The sequence below is a fragment of the Haliotis cracherodii genome, unplaced genomic scaffold (genome assembly GCF_022045235.1).
Source record: "Haliotis cracherodii isolate W230 unplaced genomic scaffold, xgHalCrac1.p SCAF_6, whole genome shotgun sequence".
Lineage (NCBI taxonomy): Eukaryota > Metazoa > Mollusca > Gastropoda > Lepetellida > Haliotidae > Haliotis > Haliotis cracherodii.
Window position 1 is genome coordinate 46,824,965 of NW_027266319.1, and position 27,466 is coordinate 46,852,430.

General features: G+C 41.1%; 2 protein-coding genes across 4 annotated transcripts in view; one reads left to right on the top strand and one right to left on the bottom strand.

The window, feature by feature from the left end:
- The window catches only part of LOC139446728 (uncharacterized), a 122,382-nt gene that overhangs the window by 75,249 nt on the left and 19,667 nt on the right, over positions 1–27,466 (top strand). For 2 of the 3 annotated variants that reach the window (XM_071228025.1, XM_071228024.1), the window contains one exon: positions 3,621–13,603. The exons of the other annotated variant lie outside the window; for it this stretch is intronic. In XM_071228025.1, coding sequence (XP_071084126.1) covers positions 3,621–3,829 — 209 coding nt within the window. In that variant the 3' untranslated portion in view covers positions 3,830–13,603. Of the gene's footprint in view, positions 1–3,620; positions 13,604–27,466 lie in introns of those variants that run through there. 3 annotated transcript variants of the gene reach the window in all.
- The window catches only part of LOC139446729 (uncharacterized), a 36,605-nt gene continuing 28,830 nt past the window's right edge, over positions 19,692–27,466 (bottom strand). Inside the window, exons 8-9 of the mRNA XM_071228029.1 lie at positions 21,095–21,137; positions 19,692–20,834 (exon numbers count right to left, since the gene is read on the bottom strand). Coding sequence (XP_071084130.1) covers positions 20,270–20,834; positions 21,095–21,137 — 608 coding nt within the window. The 3' untranslated portion in view covers positions 19,692–20,269. The remainder of the gene's footprint in view (positions 20,835–21,094; positions 21,138–27,466) is intronic.

Genomic DNA, 27,466 nt, shown 5'->3' on the forward strand with positions numbered 1-27,466 from the left:
AAGGGATTTCAGTGTAAAATATCTTCCTGAGAGTTGGGAGTTGAAGTAGAAGGAATTTCAGTGTGAAATATCTTCCTGAGGGTGGGGAGTTGAAGTAGAAGGAATTTCAGTGTAGAATATCTTCCTCAGGGTGGGGAGTTGAAGTAGAAGGAGGTTCAGTGTAAAATATCTTCTTAAGGGTGGGGAGTTGAAGCAGAAGGAATTTCGATGTAAAATATCTTCCTGAGGGTGGGGAGTTGAAGTAGAAGGGATTTCAGTGTAAAATATCTTCCTGAGGGCGGGAAGTTGAAGTAGAAGGAATTTCAGTGTAAAATATCTTCCTGAGGGTGGGGAGTTGAAGCAGAAGGAATTTCAGTGTAAAATATCTTCCCGAGGATGGGGAGTTGAAGCAGAAGGAATATCAGACTAAAATATCTTCCTGAGGGTGGGAAGTTGAAGTAGAAGGAATTTCAGGGCAAAATATCTTCCTGTGGGTGGGGAGTTGAAGTAGAAGGAATTTCAGTGTAAAAGATCTTCCTGAGGGTGGGGAGTTGAAGTAGAAGGAATTTCAGGGCAAAATATCTTCCTGTGGGTGGGGAGTTGAAGTAGAAGGAATTTCAGTGTAAAAGATCTTCCTGAGGGTGGGGAGTTGAAGTTGAAGGGTTTTCAGGGTAAAATATCTTCCTGAGGGTGGGGAGTTGAAGTAGAAGGGATTTCAGTGTAAAATATAGTTCTGAGGGTAGGGAGTTGAAGTAGAAGGGATTTCATTGTAAAATATCTTCCTGAGGGTGGGGAGTTGAAGTAGAAGGAATTTCAGTGTAGAATATCTTCCTGAGGGTGGGGAGTTGAAGCAGAAGGAATTTCGATGTAAAATATCTTCCTGAGGATGTGGAGTTGAAGTAGAAGGGATTTCAGTGTAAAATATCTTCCTGAGAGTTGGGAGTTCAAGTAGAAGGGATTTCAGTGTGAAATATCTTCCTGAAGATGGGGAGTTGAAGTAGAAGGAATTTCAGTGTAAAATATCTTCCTGAGAGTTGGGAGTTGAAGTAGAAGGAATTTCAGTGTAAAATATCTTCCTGAGGGTGGGGAGTTGAAGTAGAAGGAATTTCAGTGTAGAATATCTTCCTCAGGGTGGGGAGTTGAAGTAGAAGGAGGTTCAGTGTAAAATATCTTCTTAAGGGTGGGGAGTTGAAGCAGAAGGAATTTCGATGTAAAATATCTTCCTGAGGGTGGGGAGTTGAAGTAGAAGGGATTTCAGTGTAAAATATCTTCCTGAGGGCGGGAAGTTGAAGTAGAAGGAATTTCAGTGTAAAATATCTTCCTGAGGGTGGGGAGTTGAAGCAGAAGGAATTTCAGTGTAAAATATCTTCCCGAGGATGGGGAGTTGAAGCAGAAGGAATATCAGACTAAAATATCTTCCTGAGGGTGGGAAGTTGAAGTAGAAGGAATTTCAGGGCAAAATATCTTCCTGTGGGTGGGGAGTTGAAGTAGAAGGAATTTCAGTGTAAAAGATCTTCCTGAGGGTGGGGAGTTGAAGTAGAAGGAATTTCAGGGCAAAATATCTTCCTGTGGGTGGGGAGTTGAAGTAGAAGGAATTTCAGTGTAAAAGATCTTCCTGAGGGTGGGGAGTTGAAGTTGAAGGGTTTTCAGGGTAAAATATCTTCCTGAGGGTGGGGAGTTGAAGTAGAAGGGATTTCAGTGTAAAATATAGTTCTGAGGGTAGGGAGTTGAAGTAGAAGGGATTTCATTGTAAAATATCTTCCTGAGGGTGGGGAGTTGAAGTAGAAGGAATTTCAGTGTAGAATATCTTCCTGAGGGTGGGGAGTTGAAGCAGAAGGAATTTCGATGTAAAATATCTTCCTGAGGATGTGGAGTTGAAGTAGAAGGGATTTCAGTGTAAAATATCTTCCTGAGAGTTGGGAGTTCAAGTAGAAGGGATTTCAGTGTGAAATATCTTCCTGAAGATGGGGAGTTGAAGTAGAAGGAATTTCAGTGTAAAATATCTTCCTGAGAGTTGGGAGTTGAAGTAGAAGGAATTTCAGTGTAAAATATCTTCCTGAGGGTGGGGAGTTGAAGTAGAAGGAATTTTAGTGTAAAATATCTTCCTGAGGGTGGGGAGTTGAAGTAGAAGGAATTTCAGTGTAGAATATCTTCCTCAGGATGGGGAGTTGAAGTAGAAGGGATTTCAGTGTAAAATATCTTCCTGAGAGTTTGGAGTTGAAGTAGAAGGAATTTCAGTGTAAAATATCTTCCTGAGGGCGGGAAGTTGAAGTAGAAGTGATTTCAGTTTAAAATAGCTTCCTGAGAGTTGGGAGTTGAAGTAGAAGGAATTTCATTGTAATATATAGTCCTGAGGGCGGGGCGTTGAAGTAGAAGTGATTTCAGTGTAAGATATAGTCCTGAGCGTGGGGCGTTGAAGTAGAAGGAATTTTAGTGTAAAATATCTTCCTGATGGTTTGGGAGTTGAAGTAGAAGGGATTTCATTGAATATCATTGAAATTCACGTTCCCTGGATTGGTAGCTCTGTTATGTCCTGAACTAAACCCATGTTGGTGTGAATTGTTTGAGAGCGAGCACCCAAGTTTCCAACTAGAAATAGGCATGTGGAGTTAAATTGAAGGCCACGGTCATTTAACAACAAGTGCATATTCAGGTATCTCGATCCAGTACACTTTCTGGTTTATACCCTAGGTGATGTCACTAAACCTGAAAACTGATTGCTTAGTTATGAATGCCTGAAAAATGTATTTTACTGGGCCAGAAGTGATGTCTTTAAATGTGAAGTGTATGGGAGGTTGTAGTAGGCATGCAGTTCCCAAACCAAAGGAAGTGGTATTACAATAGAAATGTGTAGTGGTATTTTATGATTGCTGGGGCCTTCTAGAAATGGCTGAAAAGAGACTACTCTGTTTTGCATGTTTCTTCTTGTTTACTATTTGCCCCTAAAAGTGTCTTCATACCTCTTGTCTTTGGTCCTGAGTCTTGGAAAATATTAGGGATGTCACGATACAATTATCCCCTGATATGATATGTATCACTATACGTTGTTCATGATACATGTCCTTTTTTTGTATAAATATATGTATTTCAAAAGGCACAAATGCTATTAAAAAGGCATGATATTTCCTGAATGTCTGGTCTCATATTTGAAAATAAAAATGTCTCATTTCAGTCAAAACTTTATTTCAACACAAGTTAGAAAAAGACTAGAAAAGAATTTAAGTCTTAAAACCCTGTGCTTTGTACATAACAATAATATGATATATTGTTTATCAAAATGTATGTAAAACCCATTTTGCAAACATGGTTATTCCATTCTGTTTTAAATGTGTGAAACGATACTGGAATAAAATATGAATTGATACAGGATTGATATATGAATTGATACAGGTAAGTGTGTATCACATATTGTTTCATCTGAGAATATTATGTATGCATTGATATATTGGTGAATTGTGATGCCCCAAGAGAATATCCCATGCAGTCAGTTAAGTTGACCAGTCCTCTGCAGTCCGAGGTGCTCGTGTTAACTTGGGAACACCTTGTGGTGAGCACATTCACTTGTTACGTACCTACATCCCCTTGGTTACGGTGTGTTGGGCTCATTCTTCAGGTGACTCACTCTCCTACTCACTTTGCAGGTCTCCTTGGCAAGACAACAGAAGAAGTGATGTTATATGAGGTCATGCTGCAGAGGAATGACCGGCTGCCATCAGAGCAACTTCTCATAGATTGGAATCAAATGAAACAAGGCAGCATTGGTCAGCTTCTTGCTCACTTAACAGAAATGGAGCGATATGATGTTCGCAAGATAATAACTGACCACCTGGAGATTGACATGGAGGATTGACATGGAGCACTTATCCACTTCAGGACCTCCAGCCACAGGTGTACGAGCAGGGCATCCCATCCCAACTTTGACTCAAGGTTACATGTAGGACAGCTATGTCCTATGCACAGTTTTCTTGATCTCGGGCTCTGTGGTCATTGCTTCATTTATTGTCTGTGGTTGAGTGAGGTGTTGGAGATGTGCCTGTCAGGGTCACCTTGTTCTGTGTGATGAGCATTGAAACCTGGTGGACTCTCATGTCAGCTGTTGAACCACTGAGCCTTCATCCTTTGTGTCATTGGTTGAGCTTCAGATAGCCAGTTAGTAGGGATATATGACTTCCTATTCACAGATATTCAGTCCATACTAGGGTCAGGTCTATTGGAATCCTGTGTGTTAGGACAATCATGTTTGCAGCATTTGTAAATATTTGTTTGAAAGATTGACACTCCTATGCTTTCTGCCATTGCAGATCAAAACAAGGTCAACTTTGAGAATCCATGAGAATATGCAAAAATATCAGAACATTATCATGTGATAAGATATGGTGTTCGCAGTGCATGTGTCCCCAGAAAGTCACCACCCTTGCAATTATAGTCCTCTCTTAGTATTACATCAACATGCAATTGGTACTTCGAAAGTCTTGGCTGGAAAATGTCTGACTTTATGTGATGTGTCGGAAGATTGTATGCAGTGTTGACTGTTGGTGTTTTTATCCTCTAAGATGTATTTTAGATACATATTAATTTTGATATATGCTTCTTTTATATAAACTTATCCTGCATTACTCCTTAATGCATTTACTGCTTGTTTTGACAGAAAGCAGAAGCTGTGTGAGGTCCAGCTGAAGACAAAGTTGTTCCAACTAGTTGTGTGGCTAATCCCATCACACAGTGCCAACGTGACCAACGTATCATCACATTACTGCTGTCACTCAGACTGAACAGTCCTGTTTGAGTTCTCAAGCTACAATCCATTGACATCCTTTGTGTTATTCAAAACATTTTTTTTTTTGTGATTTATGTCCTTCATAGGGTGTATGACTTCATGTCTTCCCTACTATTTTTGTGATTGCATTAATATTTAGCTCTTGATGGTGGCTTTTTGTCACAGTAATTTTATCAGGCGTATTGTTGTTCCAATTAGCCATTTTTAATAGACTTTGTGGTCAAGTCTTTTTGTGTTCTGCATTTTGTTTTTCTTTGTGTTGCTTGGTACTTCTTATACATTGATGTATGTACCTATGTTTCCCTATGGTTATTAAAGTGTTGTATTCACAATCCTTTGCATAAATCTTATCCCTTACCTCTGTGGTCTAGGATTTTGAACATTACATTCACACACAATCATGGTGGGAACGTATTGTGATTTCACCTTCGCTTCATTGCAGATTTATGCACCGTTGTACTCAGTACCACAATGACAAGTCTGGCTGGGATCCCCATCTTTTGTGTCTGGACTGCACCAATATATGTTTGACAGCAACAAAATATAGCTTTTGCATCTCCCTCTCTCCCACAGCCTCCTCCAAGTACCTAAAGGTCTCCCGGAAGCACCGTTCTCAGCCAGCTTGTAAACAAGCTATAAGGACGATTTATGACTCTCAGAGACTGCTACATCTGCAACAGCCATCTTGAAAAGAAAAACTTTGGGCTGAAGCCCCTACCTACGTGGGCGTGGATAAACAAGACACAATTTGGTTCAAGGCTATCTCCATTCCGCTTGCCCAATGCTGATGGATCTGGTCTCAGCATCGGATAAAGAATTTGCGATAATATCTCTGTCGTCGGTGTTCAAGATTCCTCGGTTGACAAGGACAATTTCCCTATTCATGCTCTGGAGGTGGCGGACATCACACCCACCCAGGATGACCTCGCAGACAAAAGTTAACCGTAACATGATCTAAGGAAAATAAGATAAGAGTTCAGAAGATCAGAGCAGTTGCTGAACACGAGATTGACTTTCATACAATACAGAGGTCTGATGCTTTCCTCATGCCAAAACTCATGTACCAAAACTTGAAGATCATCACAAATTCATGACCGATTCAACATTTAACAGAATCATCATGTGCTACCAGGTACCCACCTCTCAGAATCATCGTTCACAGGACAGGACCAGACCTCACAAATATCATCAAATATCAACTTGCTCCTACACCGGCCACGTTACACTTTCTACACAGAACACGGAAACACCACTTGTCTGTCTTCCACACAGGTCACAGGGAAGTTTCCTCGTGTGAAGCTTGAACCTTGTCTCCTACTAAATGCGCAGGGTGATTTAAATGTCACGTGTCAAGGACTCTCAGACTGTAAACATATCTGATCGGAATTATGTCAACTTACAGATTGGTTTGCGTGCTTACATGTGTATTTAATGCTGCAACCCCTCTATCAAACGCATGTCTCTGTACATCAATGTGACCGAGTCATTAACTTCTGTACACCTCCCATACCTACGTGCGGAGTAACAAGGCACCTCCCTTCATCGTCACCTCGATATAAGAACATGAGTGCTTGTACGGCATCGAGGGAAGGAAATGATTACCTTACTTTGTATGGTACAATCTTTCAGACCAAAGAATTATTCAGCCTTTACAGTCTCATAAACAGCCTAATCTAAATCTGCTATTTGCTCTTCAACTACAGCTTACATTTAGTGATCAGTGATGTGCTCATGGGATTGTGTACGTCAGCCCAGGATTTGATGAGCAGAGCTCGCCTACACTTGGGTTCGATCCAACAGTTTCTGGCACCATACATAAGAACTCAGGATCCTTGCCTATACGTTGCTCTACATCCGCACCCCAGGAGTCATCTGAGCTGGTGACATCTAAGGAGGTGTCCCTTAACAGAGCAATCCGCAACGTCCCTCCTGTTCATAGATGCCTCTATGGAGGGTTGGGGTCCGCATCTGGAGGACCAGACGATCTCAGGGCTGTGGTCCCTGCGCACAGCACACTTGGCACATCATCAACCTCTGGTTGCAACCCAGAAGGTAATCAAACCTTGTCACCATTAAAATGCTCCTCCTATCCAGAGCCAGCCTCACCCAACTCACGCAGTGTTCGCATGACTGACAGGGGAGTTATTCTGTAAACTAGCACTTTGGCTTGGTAAATCAGTTTCTGGACTTAAGTGCATGCTAATTTCTCTTGCTGCTTTTTACTGGGATGTCCTCATACTCTCGTACTGTCCGTGACCCGTGAAGATCCGGGGTAGAATAGGTCTTCAGCAACCCATACTTGTATTGTAGGCAGTTTGGCAGGGTATAGGTTTTAACAGGGAGTATATATATGTCTTATATATTCCCTGAGTTAAATAAGTTAAATATATAGATAGATATTCACAGCGCTGGCCAATACAAATTATAACAGCAGCTGGGCTATTATTACTATGGCCAACAGCACAGAGTCATGTGCAGGTCAGTGGCTCCTAATTAGCGCAAGAGAATGGCCGGTTGGCCACTGAAGCTTGACATTGTGGATGAGGTGCGAGATACTACAGGCTGACGAGAGGTATCGTATTCGATACGTGGCAGCTGATCAGTGATTTCACGGGTTAAAATTAGAATACTTTCTGTTACTCTGGACTTGACCCTCGGACATCCGGGGATACTTGCCGTAAAAGGCGACTATGCTTGTCGTAAAAGGTAACTAACGGAATCGGGTGGTCAGGCTCGCTGACTTGGTTGATGCATGCCATCCTATCCCAATTGTGTAGGTCGATGCTCATGATGTCAGTCACTGGATTGTCTGGACCAGACTCAATTATTTACAGACTGCCGTCATATAGGTGGAATATTGCTGAGTGCGGCGTTAAACAACCAAACCAATCGTACCGTCCGTGGACAAGATAGGTCAAAGTAGTTACAAATCTGTGCAAGTGATGCGCTAAACGACTGCCATGAAATACTGGAGAGTTTTATGTCTTTGAGGACCTCAGTTAAGGGTATTCCACCGGCGTACTATCTGATAATGATACATTAAGGAGTAATGCAGGATAAGTTAAAAAATCTAGTAAATTCTTGATATTTTTTATATTTGTTTACTTATCCTGCATTACTATGTCTAAGTTGCCCACCCATCGCAGAGCTGCCTCCCCATGATGTCTTCAGGTGTTACGATCTAGCAGTAATGTGATGATCAGTGACATCATCAGTTCCATGGTTAAGTGGGCGTTAGCCACATAACTAATTGGAACAACTTCTTTTTCAGCTGGACCTCACACAGCTTCTTTCTTTCAAAACAAGCAGTAAATGCATTAAGGAGTAATGCAGGATAAGTTTACAAATATAAAAAATATCTAGATTTTACTAGAATTCTATGTTCATTAATTTTTCAGGTAAAATTTGGTATTTAGGTATTAATGATGTGTCATGTAGAGGTACAGGTGTGTTTTTGTACTGAAAAATACCTGAAAATAATCAGTTTTCTTTATGTTTGTCCTAAATTGTCTCTAGGTTTGTCAGCTCTATACTCATGCTCATGGCTTCACCAAAGTGGGCTTTCCTCCCACATGCCACATGAAGCAGACACGCCGTGATGTAACTGAATATTGTTCAAAGCAACGTTACATCCAATTCACACACTATATTTTTGTGGGGTGTACTCTGGAAATAACTAATGACATATTCAAGAGTATTGTACAGCGACCTCTTGGTCGCTGCCACCTTCACATGCTTCCTCGACTGACCTCCCAGTACCTTCTGGGGACATTATACTTAACAGTGGGATAGGAGTTGCTGTTGTAAAGGACAAGCTGATAGATTACACATAGGCATACAAAAGGGATAAGAAGAGTTTTGACTCAAGTGTGACCACATTCAATACTTATATGCATGATTCTCAGATGGGGTGTAGAGGAAGAATATTGGTTTTCAATTCATGCGAAAAAAATTCAGTTTTCAGTCCGTTAACACAAACTGTAAACATCATTATCAATGTCTGTAATATTTCAAGAATGTGTCTATGTCACTCATTTAAATGATGTGTGATTCAGAAGGTATCAACAATATACAATGTATGGCAACTAACTATTTGTAACACCACTTGTGTTTGATCTAGACATGTTGTTACACAATCAGAGATTTTGTCACTCTATAATTATTTTTAGAAATGTATCATCTGCACATGACGAAGGTTACTGAGCGTTCCTTTTTTTAAATGCCTTGAAAATTGAAAATACAGTAAACTATGGTTATAACGAACTCAAAGGGACCTCTTATTTTAGTTTGTTATAACCGTAGTTTGTTATAAGCATATATACAGCATATACACAGCAAATGGCTGGAACCAAACAATAAGTTTGTTATATCCATCAGTTTGAGATCAGCATGTTCGCTATAAACATAGTTTACTGTGACTGATGCGTGTGAGGGAAATATTGAAGATAATGGTAATGCTAAGGGTGAAACGATACACCGATATTCCGATGCATCGCGATACTTGACCCATGATACGATATACGTTAAACGCAGGCCCGTTTATCGATACGCCACGATACGGAACGCAAATCTCAAGTACAGCGTTTCTTCGCTATTGTGCCTTTCAATAAACCGCTAACTTGGTTATAGCGTGCGGAAACGCATGGCTCCCAAAAACATACTTACATTTTTAATAAGCTCAGGTTTTACACCGACAGATGTTTTTCCCCATCTCAAAAAACATTATCAGCTGATCCCCGCAAGCACATAACAATGGAAATACAAGTCAGCAAGTCCGAAGTGAAGTGCGCAATTCCATACCATTATTATACTATCTTGTTATTAAAACGTGTTCATTATATATCTGGACTTGTGTTTGTAATATATTTTATTGATTTTACTCAAAATTTAATTTAATATTGTTTTCATTAAGTTAGGTGAAATCGTGTGTGAAGAGATACAGCAACCACGGTGAGATTACCGTTTTTGACGCATTGAAACGAACTTTAGTTGCTAGAGAATGGATACATATATGAAAAAAGGCCCTACTTTAACTCGTCAAAAGTCATATTTGTGGCAATTTGGCTAATATATGTCAACATAACGTTTTCGCAATCGAAATACATGTAGCACGGGAAGTCCCTAGGGTGACTGGTCAAATTGTTCCATACGTAAAAATATCCTGCAACAGCAATCACCAGTACCAAAATGCTACACTTGTGGTTCTTATAATTTTAAATATATATATAGTAAAAGCTGCAACTAAGGTAACTCGATATTGGAATATATTATTCCTGATAAAAACAAAAAATTCAGATACAATTTCTTCGACCATTGCATCAAAATTCTTTGACGTTGTATCACTGGTGGATCACATTAATTATTTTCTGGTGTTTGAACTTTGAATTGTTTTTAAGGAAAGTTAGAGAAAGTTCCACTTTGAAGATGAACAACTTCAGTAGTCTTGTTATTATAAAATAATTTTGACTGTTCCAAAATCATGAAAGGTTCAATCTTGACATGCTTTAAGTCTTGTGTTTTTTATCATTGCGTATCGAGATACGTATTGTATCGTGACCAGAATATCGAGATGCGTATCATATCGTGACCTTCCTGTATCGTTGCAGCCCTAGGTAATGCTGACATATAGTAATGATTCTGATCCTGAACATTCAAACAAAACTGCACGTTTGGTTCTTAATTCAATTCAGCACAGTTATATTGACATGAAAACACAGTATGTTTATCTCCTACATATCACTGACATGTTGGGACCACTTAACCTGTTGCCATGATACAGTCACTCTATCAATGTCATTAATGTACGTTGTTTTGCTATAAGTTGTGATCATTATCATGACTATTTTGTAGATATGTTTGCAATAAGTTGCTCAATGTTTCATTTGTTCTTACTTGTATGTGTTTAGTTGCTTGAATACAAGCATGTAGGTAAGCTTTTGGAAAATGCCTGAATGTGTTGTTTTTCTTAGGAGGTCTTGATTTGATTTGATTTAGTGAGAAAGCAAGGCCACATATATTCATATTTCAATCAAAATGATGTCTCATGATTAGCATTATGTGGATATGTTCTGATAAGTATTGATCAGCCTTAATATTTGATTCATCTGGTATCTATTACTCCAATCTGAATGGCACATTTTTCAAATTTGATTTTTAGAAGAAAAAAATAGATACTTTGGAAAAGTATTGGTGAAAAGTGAAAAGCCTGAAAGACTCCAGCATCCAATGCCCTAAACAGTGTTGTCCAACTAATCAGTTTGCAGGACACACACTCCAGTTCACAAAACAAACAGTGTTGTCCAACTAATCAGTTTGCAGGACACACACTCCAGTTCACAAAACAAACAGTGTTGTCTAACTAATCAGTTTGCAGGACACACACTCCAGTTCACAAAACAAACAGTGTTGTCTAACTAATCAGTTTGCAGGACACACACTCCAGTTCACAAAACAAACAGTGTTGTCTAACTAATCAGTTTGCAGGAAACACACTCCAGTTCACAAAACAAACAGTGTTGTCTAACTAATCAGTTTGCAGGACACACACTCCAGTTCACAAAAAAAAATCACAAAACACAAAACAAAGTTTGAAGGTTTGAGGGAATATATTTAAACAAAGCCCAACCCAGTTTAATTCTGTCATGTAACTCAGTAAGCAAACTGACTCCAACAAGACCAGTTGCAAATATTGAAGTTTCTGAGGATGCCTGGTAAGAGGAGAAACATGACTGTGCAGTAGTGAAGCTTATTATGCCTTTGTTGATTATGTTAATAATGATAATACCACATAACATGTTATTATTCAGATTTAACTAGATTTTATCTAGTTGTCAGCTGAATTGTTTCCATGCTTGTTTAGACCTGTTTATGTAGATAACTCTTTGATTTTTACTTTGAAGTTATTGTTTTGACCAAGGAAGAATGTTTGTGTAGTATGCTTGCCCAGCTTCAGCAGGGCATACATTGCCTATCTACTGTCAACACACAATTCTTATTCAGTCTCAAGATTTGACATCTGAAACAAACAGATTTTTAAACATGACATTTATGTGGCATTGTGAAAGGAATTGATAATTGAAAAAAATAGCACATATATTACTGACAAAAAATAAGGGAAATGATGAAATGATAGTGACGGTGGATGTGGTGTGTCCACCATGTTGGGCGATACATGCATGGCACCTTGATAGCGTACTGTTGATTAACTTGTGTATGGTTGCCATCGGTTTTGCCCACCATCCCCCTGAGAAACTAGTCCAGGCCGGGCCACATTGGCAGGTGCTTGGCCTCTGGCATAACTCTCAACCTGAGAACATCCCAAAGGTGCTCTATTGGGGACATGCCATGGGACAGAGCGGGCCAGTCCTTCTCTTCGGAGATAATTGGTGACAATCTAGGCATGATGTCTGGCATTGTTATCTTGCAGTTCAAAATGTCTGCTGAGGAATGGAATGACCGCAAGCAAAATTTCATCAACATATTGCTGGCCACTGAAATAAACGTCTATTCACAATAACCAAATCAGTTTGCCTTTCATATGTTATACCACCCTGGACCATGACACTACCGCCCCCATTCCGATCATTTTGAAGAGTTGTTGTCCTGGTATACTACTCGCCAACACGTTTTCTGCCATCTGTGAATTGGAAGCAAAACCTTGGTCTGTCTGTAAACAGTGTAACGCCATTGGCACACCCCACAATCTTTGCTGCCTATGGTAAGCTGTTAGGATCACTCCCTTCACAGGACGCCTTGCCTTCAGGCAGGCTGAATAGAGCAGCTTTTTAATGGTAGATGTTGAAATTTGCATTCCTGTTATTGTACAGAATTCTCTTTTAATAACAGAAGCAGATAGTGAAGTTCAATTACTGTAATAAGACCATCTTGTCTAGGTGTCATTGTTTTAGGCCTGCCACGCCCAGATCTCATTGCAACCAAACCCGTTTGACAGAACTTGTCCTACAGTCAAGGAGTTTCTTGTTTTGACAAACATTCAGTTCCCCTCCATCTCCCCTGTCGTACTGACACTTTGCCATTTTGTTTGTTCATTGAATCTCAGAGACATTTTTAAGCATGTGCTTTGCTCAATTGCATTAGTGATTGTGAGTTTCCCTATAGGCGCACACACTTTGGCTTCTGTGTGCATGTGCACCATGTGCTGTTATGTATGGTGTGAAATTTGGTGTGATGTTGCGTTCAAATGAAGTACTGTAAATGTACACTCAACAATTGCTACCATCCAATCATTAATTCCCTTATTTTAGTGTCAGTAGTATATATTGCTTCAAAATTAAAGACAAATTGCATAGATATAATTCCTGGAGACTTTTTTCTAGATTTCTTCTTTGTTTCAGACTACTCATGTATATTAAGAGGATGTCTGTGTGCGCACGCACACACACACACACACACACACACACACACACACACACAGGCTACCCTATTTGTATGTCTCATTTTGAAAATGTTCTTGGATAATATGTCAATGCAGAAGCACAAGAATGCTCTTAACAGAGATCAGGTGATTGTCATTTATGAAGGAAGAACTTTGTTTTGGCTGCTCGGTTTATGTTCCTCAAAAGATCTTGATTGAAGATTTAAAAGAAGACTGCTATATAGTAGGTTGAAATGTGCATATTTTCATTTATTACAAATTAAGTTTATATGAGCCCCAGAGCCTTCCAGAAGGATTAGGTAGTAACTGGAATATGGTTATTAGAGATAATGTATATTAGAGATATTTGTCACTTGTTACATGTTAATCTGAAGTGTTTGATGAACACCCCTTCACAATGGCATAAACCTCTTCCAGAGAAGATTATTGGTAGCTATATGACATTCTGTGTGTAACTGTGTGCACTCTTCTAGCCCATAGTGGGGCGGTCGGGTAGCCTAGTGGTTCAAGCGTTCGCTCGTCACGCCGAAGACCCGGGTTCGATTCCCGACATGGGTACAATGTGTGAAGCCCATTTCTGGTGTCCCCCGCTGTGATATTGCTGGAATATTGCTTAAAAGCGGCGTAAAACCATACTCACTCACTCACTATGTGTAACTACTTACAAGTTATCCAACTTCAACTGATCACCGAGGACTAGTTGCTTAAGATGATTCCAATCTCATTAAAATCAAATCTTAGTTTTCTTTACAGCTAAACAAAGATCTGATGACATCCCATTATTGGTCACATCAGAACGACCTTTCGCGAATTTTGACCGACCAGGGAAATGACTGACAAGAAATTGACATTGGCCAATCAGAAGGCAGCTTTCTCGAGCTTTACGACACTAGTTTCAAACTGGCGACTCACTTCGAAACATATTTTGACACATTCTCGATTAAAAACATTAAAACTGATAAGAAGAACATTCTGGAATGTCTTATAGATGGCCTAGATTGTTTGGATATAATCATAAAACCTGTAACTGTTGTTCGGAATACCCCGTGTTAAATATTTCGTTGATGCATGTTTAGAAAACAAATTCTGACTGTCACTTTCATGATCTGCTTAGGGACGCTCTGATTGGTTGGATAAAAGGTCATTCTGACGTGACCCTTAATGGGATGTCCTCAGATCTTTCTTTAGCATAGCGAGAACTAAGCTAAGATTGAAGATGATTCTTTGTTGAAGGGCATGGTTATAACAGGTGTTATCTGATTGTTGATTTTGAACTATTAATAAACTAATTTTGTACTATTATGTAATATGTTGTTTTGTGTGGGAATATTTCTGTTAGTGGTTTCCTAGGCCAGGGATACATGGACAAGTTAGACAGAGACATTGTCAGGTACAGCTTGTACAGCAAGTGTTTGTTCATTAAAAAGATGTGCCCACTTGGTAATATGGTACATTATTCAAGCGCCTAGTGGGCAGCTTAAGGTTGTGAACTCTTCTAGCGCCTTTTGGTCAGCTTAGGTTGTGCACTCTTCTTGCACCTTTTGGACAGCTTGGGTTGTGCACTCTTCTTGCACCTATTGGACAGCTTTGGTTGTGCACTCTTATTGCACCTATTGGACAGCTTCAGTTGTGCACTCTTCTAGCACCTAGTGGGCAACTTGGGCTGTGCACTCTTCTAGCGTCTTTTAGGCAGCTTGGGATATTCACTCTTCTAGCCTATTGGACAGCTTGGGCTGTGCACTCTTCTAGCACCTATTGGACAGCTTGGGTTGTGCACTCTTTTAGGACCTGTTGGACAGCTTGGGTTGTGCACTCTTCTTGCACCTATTGGACAGCTTGGGTTGTGGGCTCTTCTAGCACCTATTGGACAGCTTGGGCTGTGCTCTCTTCTTGGACCTATTAGGCAGCTTGGATTGTGCACTCTTCTAGCACCTATTGGACAGCTTAGGCTGTGCTCTCTTCTTGGACCTATTGGTCAGCTTCGGTTGTGCATTCTTCTAGCACCTTTTGGACAGCTTGTGCTGTGCTCTCTTCTTGGACCTATTGGTCAGCTTCGGCTGTGCACTCTTGGGACAGCTTCGGTTGTGCGCTCTTCATGGACCTATGAGGCAGCTTGGGCTGTGTACTCTTCTTGCACCTATTGGACAGCTTGGGTTGGGCACTCTTCTTGCACCTATTGGACAGCTTGGGTTGTGGGCTCTTCTACCGCCTATTTGGCAGCTTGGGTTGTGCACTCTTCTAGCACCTATTGGACAGCTTGGGTTTTGCACTCTTCTGGCACCTATTAGGCACCTTCAGTTGTGCACTCTTCTAGCACCTAGTGGGGCGGTCGGGTAGCCTAGTGGTTCAAGCGTTCGCTCGTCACGCTGAAGACCCGGGTTCGATTCCCGACATGGGTACAATGTGTGAAGCCCATTTCTGGTGTCCCCCGCTGTGATATTGCTGGAATATTGCTAAAAGCAGTGTAAAACCATACTCACTCACTCACTCTAGCACCTAGTGGGCAACCTGGGTTGTGGGCTCTTTTAGCACCTTTTGGACAGCCTGGGCTATGCACTCTTCTACCGTCTTTTAGGCAGCTTGGGCTGTGCACTCTTCTAGCGCCTATTGGACAGCTTGGGCTGTGCACTCTTCATGGACCTATTAGGCAGCTTGGGTTGTCCACTCTTCTAGCACCTATTGGACAGCTTGGGTTTTGCACTCTTATTGCACCTATTGGACAGCTTCAGTTGTGTACTCTTCTAACACCTAGTGGGCAACTTGGGCTGTGCACTCTTCTAGCGTCTTTTAGGCAGCTTGGGATATTCACTCTTTTAGCACCTATTGGACAGCTTGGGCTGTCCACTCTTCTAGCACCTATTGGACAGCTTGGGTTGTGCACTCTTTTAGGACATGTTGGACAGCTTGGGTTGTGCACTCTTCTTGCACCTATTGGACAGCTTGGGTTGTGGGCTCTTCTAGCACCTATTGGACAGCTTGGGTTGTGCACTCTTCTAGCCCATAGTGGGGCGGTCGGGTAGCCTAGTGGTTCAAGCGTTCGCTCGTCACGCCGAAGACCCGGATTCGATTTTCGACATGGGTACAATGTGTGAAGCCCATTTCTGGTGTCCCCCGCTGTGATATTGCTGGAATATTGCTAAAAGCGGTGTAATACCATACTCACTCACTCACTCTAGCACCAAGTGGGCAACTTGGGTTGTGGGCTCTTTTAGCACCTCTTGGACAGCCTGGGCTGTGCACTCTTCTACCGTCTTTCAGGCAGCTTGGGCTGTGCACTCTTCTAGCACCTATTAGGCAGCTTGGGTTGTGCACTCTTCTAGGACCTATTAGGCAGCTTTGGTAGTGCACTCTTCTAGTGCCTATTGGACAGCTTGGGTTGTGCTCTCTTCTAGGACCTATTAGGGAGCTTGGGTTGTGCACTCTTCTAGCACCTATTGGACAGCTTGGGTTGTGCACTCTTCTAGCGTCTATTGGACAGCTTTGGTTGTGCTCTCTTCTTGGACCTATTGGTCAGCTTGGGTCGTGCACTCTTCTAGCACCTGTTAGACAGCTTGGTTTGTGCTCGCTACTTGCACCTATTGGACAGCTTGGGTTGTGGGCTCTTCTACCGCCTATTAGGCAGCTTGGGTTGTGCACTCTTCCAGGACCTATTAGGCAGCTTGGGTTGTGCACTCTTCCAGGACCTATTAGGCAGCTTGGGTTGTGCACTCTTCTAGGACCTATTAGGCAGCTTGGGTTGTGCACTCTTCTAGCGCCTTTTATGCTGCTTGGGTTGTCACCCAGATCCACTTAATAGGGATGGAGTTTGTGGACTCTCTTCATTGTTAATAAGACCAGTGAAAAACTGGATTAGAACAGGTCTTCAGCAACCCATGCTTGTCATAAGAGGCGACTATGCTTGTCATAGGGTCGGTTAACAGGATCAGGTGGTCTGATTCAGTGACTTGGTTGATATATGTAAATCATTTCTCAATTGTGTTGATCAATGCTCATGGCATCACTGGATTGTCGGGTGAAGACTTGATTATTTACAGAGCACAATCAATTAGCTGGAGTGCTGAGTGCAGCATTAAACAACAAACAAAGAAGAAGAAACTACACAAATTACACATATATACTCTGATAAGCAGTCTATGTTTCTGGTTAAGGCAACAATACAACAGCATACAACTTAACATTGTGATCAGCTAATAGAGTACAGCAGTTGAATGATATATACACAACTCGCAGCTTTTATACTAATGTAGTATGTACAAAATGTGCATCATGTGTCTTTGAAAGCAGTTCATCCTTGAGTCTGTAATAAGTCCTACATGTAAGCAATTGTTACACATTCCACTGCCTTGGGAATGTGTAGGGGTAGATGGTTGAGTCCTGCAACTCCAGGGATACAACCCAGAAGTGCTTCTAGCCACTCCATAAAATGCAGAATTCATAGATGTTTCAGGAATATTCAAGCCAGGATGGGGAGCCTGTTGTTTGTGCTGGTATTCATTCAACAGTGATATCCAAACACATTGGTATACATTGAGTGAGACTAAACTAACCAAGCATTCACTGATTAAGTATCGCGATACATAAATGTTACATGAAATGCATAATGTTTACAAAATAATTCCTATTTCACTGGAATGCAGAGAATGCAGGGGCAGAGTTAAGATGTCAGGTATAGTTTGCAGAGAAAAGCCAGAGGCTTTCGAAGCAGGGAGATACACTACATGAACTATTAGCCAGATTGAGTCTGTCACTGCAAGACTACACCACTTCCTGTGTACATGTAACCACATGCTGAAGCACCAGTTCCTGTCTACATGTAACCACATGCTGAAGCACCAGTTCCTGTCTACATGTAACCACATACTGAAGCGCCACTTCCTTTGTACATGTAACCACATGCTGAAGCACCACTTCCTGTGTGCATGTAACCAGATATTGAAGCACCACTTCCTGTGTACATGTAACCACATATTGAAGCACCACTTCCTGTGTACATGTAACCACATACTGAAGCACCACTTCCTGTGTACATGTAACCACATGCTGAAGCACCACTTCCTGTGTACATGTAACCACATGCTGAAGCACCACTTCCTGTGTACATGTAACCACATACTGAAGCACCACTTCCTGTGTACATGTAACCACATATTGAAGCACCACTTCCTGTGTACATGTAACCACATACTGAAGCACCACTTCCTGTGTACATGTAACCACATCATGAAGCACCACCTCCTGTGAACATGTAACCACATACTGAGGAACCACTTCCTGTGTACATGTAACCACACGCTGAAGCACCACTTCCTGTGTACATGTCACCACATGCTGAAGCACCACTTCCTGTGTACGTCACCACATGCTGAAGCACCACCTCCTGTGAACATGTAACAACATGCTGAAGCACCACTTCCTGTGTACATGTAACAACATGCTGAAGCACCACCTCCTGTGAACATGTAACCACATATGGAAGCACCACTTCCTGTGTACATGTAACCACATGCTGAAGTACCACTTCCTGTGTACATGTAACCACATGCTGAAGCACCACCTCCTGTGAACATGTAACCACATACTGAGGAACCACTTCCTGTGTACATGTAACCACACGCTGAAGCACCACTTCCTGTGTACATGTCACCACATGCTGAAGCACCACTTCCTGTGTACGTCACCACATGCTGAAGCACCACCTCCTGTGAACATGTAACAACATGCTGAAGCACCACTTCCTGTGTACATGTAACAACATGCTAAAGCACCACTTCCTGTGTACATGTAACCACATATTGAAGCACCACTTCCTGTGTACATGTAACCACATACTGAAGCACCACTTCCTGTGAACATGTAATCACATACGGAAGCACCACTTCCTGTGTACATGTAACCACATGCTGAAGTACCACTTCATGTGTACATGTAACCACATGCTGAAGCACCACTTCCTGTGTATGTCACCAGATGCTGAAGCACCACCTCCTGTGTACATGTCACCACATGCTGAAGCACCACTTCCTGTGTACATGTGACCACATGCTAAAGTACCACTTCCTGTGTACATGTAACCACATGCTGAAGCCCCTGTGTACATGTAACCACATGCTGAAGCACCACTTCCTGTGTACATTTTCTCATTGTGCCCCACATGCAAGAGTCACGACATGTTCCAGCAATGATATATGCCAACAACACTTGAGACAATGTTAAGGAATATGTTCAATGGATGCTACAGACATTTTCCAATTGAGCCTACACATGCAGCTGAGTGTCATACTGGCAAACTCTCAACAGATTGACCATCCAGCATTTATTTAAGAAATAAATGACGATTGGAAGTTGTTCATTGTACAATAAAACACAGCAGGGAGAATAAACAATGAGGGGCGCAACCCCAAGTGGTATATTATCCCTGCTGTATTTTATTGTACGATAAACAACGACCTTGAGCTGTTTATTTCTTAAATAGTGGACATATCCTTAACAGATAGACCAAACAAAAATATGTTGTAAACCTTGGTCAGAATGTTGGTCAGCATGTGAAACTGTCTACTCTCTCAAACACTTCTATGTGGAAGTCTACAAAATCATTGAAAGCTGGAGAGAGAACACATTAAATCTTTCACATTATGTATTCAGATTCTTTATATTTCAAGATCTAACAAAACTCCAATTTCTCCACACATGCAAGACATATGGTATAACTACAAGGTCAAGGCTGTTAAACTGTGAGAGAGCGAAAAGTTCAATCTTTCTCAATGCCTTTACTCAGCTACTGTTCTGGTCCTTGTAAGACATGTGATAATGGACATACCATGGATAAGGTATAGTAAGATTCATGAATGCTGGTTATTTCTATTAGATAAATAATATATTTCTGCTGCTACATTAGTTTTATTCTCACCATAGCATATTCTTTTTTCCTTTGAGTCATATCAACAAATAAACATATCCAGTCAGCCTGTAGTTTATTCTGCTTGAACAAGTTGTAACACCCTACTAGTTTTAAAAACAAATAATAAATATTTCCACAGCCTGATTGGAGAGCAGGTAGTTTTCTGAATCTGATGACTGAAACACTGTAAGCCATCATTGCCTTTGTCTGTAGTGTCCTTTCAGATTTTCCAGTCATCATCATTTGTGTGAGGCAGCTGATACAGAGAGAGTCTGAGGGCCCGCTGACGCTTCTGTATTCCACTCTGTACTGCGTGAAGGACAACTCGATCTTCGGCCGTCAGAGACGGAGCATTGCGGAGTGAGTGAGGGGACTGAGACCGACTCCGCACATACTGGGGCATTTGTTTCTTCACTCTAGTCACTGACCTTGACCTTTCATGAGCATTTGCACCAGGTTTGGTATGATACACCATTGTCATTCTTGGTGTGTAAGTTGACTGCCGGGGAATGTAGAGATTTGGACTGTGTTTGGTATACGTTGTTGAAACATGATGTCTGCTGCCCCAGGCATCCTGGAGGTAGTGGTGGACATCACCCCTCCAACCATGGGTGACTGTACCGTTGTTGTCTGCTAGGTTTGATGACACAGTTCTTCCAGGTAGTTGTTGATGCAGGTCATGGTTGTTGATGTCTGGAGTGGGATATCGGGGAGTAGAAGAGGCAAAGAAGGTGTCTGGTGGTGATGATGGTGAAGTGAGTTGGATCGGTGTGAACACTTCATCACTGAAATTGAAAACACAGTGAACATTGGATATTACTGATGAGGGGTTATCTAATGTTTGGAGACATCTCACTCTGGCAGATGTGACGTAGTAGTGACAAAATGAAAATCTTAGTAAGGTTATTTATATGAAATACTTTCCTTTGAATGGTAAAATAAACCCTCTGTATGAAAGTTTGTAGTTGTGTTGGTATTTATATATTTCCCAGAGGTATTAAAACTTGTAAACAAATCCTAACATTTTGGATATTTGCCTTCTTACCTTCCAAGTGTGTTAGTTCCAGTGTAGAGGGTGGGGTCGTTTTCTGAAATTCAAATCTCTTTTTTAAAGTGTGTTGACTAAAGTTTTATCATGAGCATTAAGATGAACAGAAGTTTGGCAATAATAAATGTTCAAAACTGTAATAACTGTTGAAGACCTTAATGGTTGACATTAATATAATGGACTTTAGTATATATACATAAAGTATTAGAATCCGATATCTTTGCTATGTTGGGAGTCCAAATATCAATCTAAATAAAGTTTAAATTGCCACAATGTAACCAAAGGACCATTCCCTGAAAATGCCATTGTCTACAGCACTAAACCTTGTATGACATACTTATAATTATCTAAATGCTGATATGGTTGGTCCACACAATCTCTGCTGTGATTGGTGAACTGTCCCAAAACAATGGTATGCTCTGTATACCAGTATGTTAGCTCAAATACTAAACAGTTCACGAAACTTGTTCTCACTTCTAGAAACATGCTTGGTCCCTGCTGTTCAGTTCACTGGGAAGTCTATGTATGCTCACTATTGTTGTATATATTTGTACCGGTACTTGTATATATATGATGTTTATGTAAGTATGTGAGTGTATATTGTACAGATTGCCCCTTGTCCTGACTAAATTACCCAGTGTCTTGCAGAATGGTGATCCCAGAACCAAAAGTATTAGGACATAATATCAGTGTGGTAACCTTTAATATATAATCCTCCTGTTTGTTATTATGGATAAACATATTGGGGTGATCTAAATGATGAACTTAGCTGGTGAACTATGTTAATGCTATGGTGAACTGTAGTCATTTCGATGCTGATCACACGTTAAGTAATAAGCAGCTGGCAACCAACATATAGACGATTCATCACAAGTGTTTCTTTACAAAAAGTTCTGATTGGTGATTCCAATATACCATTCTCCTCATCTGTAAAGAACCTTGAACTACACATAGATTCAGATCTGAAAATGGAGAGCCTGCTCAACAATACCTGTAAAACATGCTACCATCATATGAGATATTTAGGACCATTTCTTATCTCGGGAAGCCATGCATACTTGTTAGATGCTTAGTACAGTCATGACGAGACTACTGAAGTAGTATGTACTGTGGCTTACCAGATACCTTTCTCAACACTCCAGGTACACAACACTGGTGCCAGAATCATCAATAGGACCACCGATCACATTGATCAGATATCACACCAGCTCTGCATCCTTTGCTTTGGCAGACCATGTGAGCAAGAATAGAATTCAAGATTCTTTCACCCACCCACCAGTGTTTTCATGAAACAAGTCCAAAGTATCTCTGTGATATACTATCCAGAACCTGCAGGATAATTGAAATCTGCCATTCTCAATCTCCAGAGAACACCGAAACATTACCTATAATCACTCAGCTACCGTTCCTTCAGTTGCACTGCTCCAGTTCTGTGGAACTCCACATTCAGCTCATACCGACATTGGCTTCCTTCAAACCCCATTTGAGGGGCGGTCAGGTAGCCTAGTGGTTAAAGCGTTCGCTCGTCACGCCGAAGACCCAGGTTTGATTCCCGACATGGGTACAATATGTGAAGCGCATTTCTGGTGTCCCCCGCCCTGATATTGCTGGAATATTGCTAAAAGCGGCGTAAAACCATATTCACTCACTCACTCACTCAAACCCCATTTGGGGGCATGGGTGGCCCAGTCGTCTAAGGCGCCGCGATTCGCTGTGCAGAGTCCCTTGGTCAGGCCAGAAACCTATGATTGTGGGTTGGAATCTTGTTTTGCCCCGATTATGTTTCTAGGTTTGTCGTGGGTTTCACCGAAGTGGTAAATGTCTGAGACATGCAACACTTTGGGCTTTCCTCCCACATTAAGCTGACACGCCGTGATTTAACTGGAATACTGTTAAAAGCGGCATTAAACCCAACTCACTCACTCACTCAAAACCTATTTAAAATCCTTTTGGTACCCAAACCATTATCACTGCCAGTTTTCCATGCCTATTGTTTTGTCATTGTGTGTGTGTATGTGATGTATGTAATATCATGTTGCACTTTGAGCTGATACTAAGTGTCTGGAACTTTCAGCACAATATGTATACATTATCATTATCATTATTATTATCATTATCATTATCATTATTATTATTATCATTAGGGCTCCAAGCCGAAAGGCTGTAGAGCCCTATTGTAATCGTTCGATTTATTATTATTATTAGGGCTCCCTGCCTATAAGGCAAGAGCCCTATTGTAATTGTCCGATTTATTATTATTATTATTAGGGCTCCCTGCCTACAAGGCAAGAGCCCTATTGTAATTGTTCGATTTATTATTATTCTTCTCCGCTGCTACAAAATTACGATCGGGAGCCCGCCATCGCTGCTCGCAGCTATATTTTATTATTATTATTCCGCCGATTTTTGTTCCAATCCTAACTCACAAACTACTGCTCAGAATCTCTTGAAATTTTGCACAAAGATACCTTAGATCCTGAAGTTATATCCACAAAAATCTCAAGACTCTAGACTCAAGATCTAAGGGCAGATAACTCAAAACAACTTTAAAAATCGCAATTTCAACAGCTCATAACTCCGTCATGAAAGCTCCAAAGACTTCCAAAATTCTTGATCAGGTGCGGAATCAGATGCCCAACATAATCCCTACATATCCCATGTAGCGAAATTGCTTCGTTTGGCTCAAGATTGGATTAAGTGTTTTGGCACTGTTTTTTACCAAATTTCTCAGTACTTGACTCCCAAAATCTGCTCAGCTCAAACTACCAGCTCAAAAGCTCTCCATACTTTGTCTCCAAGTACCATACTACCAACTTCGCAGATAAAATGCTGAGATATGTCTTCAATGGCCGCAATATTGACTCCAACTTCCGGCTCAAAGTTATTTTCAAAGCTTTAACAGGACATCTTTACGAAGCTCTGGCATTGGAAACTTATCAGGTAAGGCACTTGAACAACCTTTGTTGTATCTTGCTTTGGTTGCTGAACAAGATCTCTTCTTGCTCTTATGTCAAAAGTCATGTGATGTGGCGGCCATATTGGATTTTGGTAGCCTCTAATATAATTACTTTGCAAACTACGTAGCTGCCAAAGTTCTTCATAGAAAGTGCTACAAATTACCACAATGCACCAGCATCAGACGCTAAACATTTCATGTTCTTAGCTGTTTGTCAAAAGTTGCGCCATTTGGCAGCCATATTGCATTAAAGACCGTCAAAATGCAAAAAGTGATAAAAACGGCACAAAACAGCATATATCTCCGCCAATATTGGTCCAATAGCTACCATATTTTGCATGTGACACCGTCATAAAATACTGATTATTTTTCAATCGGGCCGTAAAAATGGATATTTCCAGCCGTTTGGCCGCCATCTTGGATTTAAGGTTTTTTTCCGTCTGGTTGACATGGAAACCAAACTTGACAACGGAATGCATTGATATTCACAGCACTATTAGATACAGACCATGGGAAGATGTCTGCAAAGTTTCAGATATGTACGTTACATAGTTCGTGAGAAAATGACAAAACAAGGTTTTGGTGGACAGATGCCCGGACGGACGGCGGACATATATTTCATCAAAATTTTCCTATACATATGCTAGAACAGGTCGGGGTAATGCATAAATACCAACCACTTCCACCATACATGCAATAACAGTCGAATGACAGCTCGCCAAAAAAGTACATTTTCGTTTAACGGACCACTTAAATGACCTTGACCCCGTGACCTTGGTGACCTTGAATTTTTAAAAAAAAAATTAGTCCAGCTACCCGATCCCAGGGTCAAAACCGCCAAAATCGCAAAGATAACGATTTCTTATTAGGGCTCCCTGCCTACAAGGCAAGAGCCCTATTGTAATTGTTCGATTTATTATTAGGGCTCCCTGCCTACAAGGCAAGAGCCCTATTGTAATTGTTCGATTTATTATTATTATTATTAGGGCTCCCTGCCTACAAGGCAAGAGCCCTATTGTAATTGTTCGATTTATTATTATTATTTATTATTTATTATTCCGGCGTTTTTTGTTCCAATCGTAACTAAAGAACCAGTAGCAAGATAGCTTAGGTCCTGAAGCAGATACCACAAAAATCTCAAGGCTCTAGGCTCAAGGACTAAGGGTAGGTAACTCAAAACAATTTCAAAAATTGCAATTTCAGCAGCTGATATCTCCGAAACTACTGCTCCAATGACTTCCAAATTTCTTGTGCAGCTGCGGTATCAGATGCCCAACAATTTCGCCTCGACGGTCAATGTCGCTAAAACGCACCGTTTGGCAGCCATATTGGATTACAGGTTTTGGCACTGTTTTTTACCAAATTTCTCAGTACTTGACTCCCAAAATCTCCTCAGCTCAAACTACCAGCTCAAAAAGCTTCCAAACTCTCCATACTTTGTCTCCAAGTACCATACTTCGCAGAAAGCGTTCTAATGTGAAAAGTCATTTTTTTTCCTGATACCTCATGTCCTGACCATTCCAGAACACCAAACCGTTTGTCTGTAGCTCAACGGACAACGGAGCTACAGCGTTTTCAAGAGGGAACTCTTTGACCACCAGTAACTTGGCTAAAATTGGTCCGATTTCGACCAGATTTCGTGTGTGTATGTAGAATGGGGATGTCTGTTACCACGCCTAATTGTAGCGACATAGGAAATAAGAGGACGACGGAGAGAGAAATGATGCATAATTTATGTATAACAATATCTTTCAACATTTTGCTCCAAACCAGATCATTCAACAACTGCCAGACGAGGCACTCTTTGGTATTTACATGTGCAATTCGATATTGAAATGCAGTCACAAATCCTACATACATCAAACTCTTTATCTCACGTGTTTTGAAAATGTCATTTTGTGGGGGTGACAAAGGGGCTTTATGACACTTCAAACATTTTTTTAAAGTAAAAGACACTGAAAGAAGCAGCAGTAAAGTTACAAATAAGTCCCGTTCACTGCACTTCAATCGCCAGCAATACTGTGTCCTCTTTGCGCTATACGCTACATTATTGTCGATAGACCAGTGGTATCGGTTTATTTATATAACCAACTACACTCTGCAGTACGTGAGCTTTGTGTATAGTTTTCGGCTGTGGACTACAGAAATCAGTTACCAGGGTCAATGAGATACAGTGTTTATACAGCTGATGGATAACGCAAGCAGAAACGGACTATAGAAATACATTTACGTTTGCGCTCGCATGTTCAACGGTTCTGCATAGAAAACAGTGTAGCTTGGTGTAAATATCGACATCGTATGTTTTGTTCTGTCAAAGCTCCTATCTGCATCAATTGTGGCGAATTCACAATACACATTGTCAACAGAGTTAAGCAAAGAACTGCGCATACATGTTTATTGGCCTCACAGCGTGTCAGCGTACCTCAGTCCCATGCTGCTGGGTCGGTCGGTCGGGTGCATATTGGAACGTGATCCACGTGCACGGTAATGGTATGGCGAGACAGCTATCATGACATGACCTACTTCCCGCCCGAAGTGTTGCCTCCTTCATAAATGCTGTTCAGACAGTGGGATTTATGGGGGGAGGGGGGGGGGGGGGGGTAGCTTTGTGATTGAAATTTTGATATCCCTGAACTCTCCGATTAATGTACTATCTTTTAAACGTACTTGTCACAATTTTCTTACCACAACCTCAAGTAATAACAGGCCGGTTCAATTTCACTTCATGTTTCGACGGTAACGATTTCTATAGTCTGTTTCTGTATGGATTTTCTATATGTTGTACTCTCTGCCAGCGGGAAGCACGCAGTTTCGCGCACAAGCATGTATGGACGATATATCCAAAACGCATAACAGAACCAGACACCTTGTACGACATGATGTATGGAGAGCATTAATGTTTTCAGATGGATCTATATCAACATCGTATTTTTTGTTCGTTAGTGGTGCACGTGGAAGCTCATATCTGCATTGGCGCGAATTCACAATACACGCTGTCTGTCAATAGAGTTAAGCAAACACATAATTGCGGAATGCATGTTAATTGACCGCACAGCGCGTTAGCTTTACTGAGGATGGGTCAGTCGAGTGCATTATGGAGCGTGAGCCACGGTAGCGTTTTGCGAGATGCGCTAATTAAGCTCTCGGTAGATTGTGTTAAACGCACAAACACTTATTCTTTCGGCCGGCACTGAAAATAGGTAAAATAGAAGATAGGAGAGCAGTATAATACTCGGCTACAGATGCTGATACTGTTGTAGTGGCGGGTAATGAAGGCTCCAGTTGCCAACGGGACGAATAGAGTTACCACCCTTAATAATGCCAAACTGGACCTGTGCCAAATAGGACTGTCTTTCAATCAAAAAGGACAAGTTACATGTCACATAGTTAATAAAGGCTATATTATAATGATA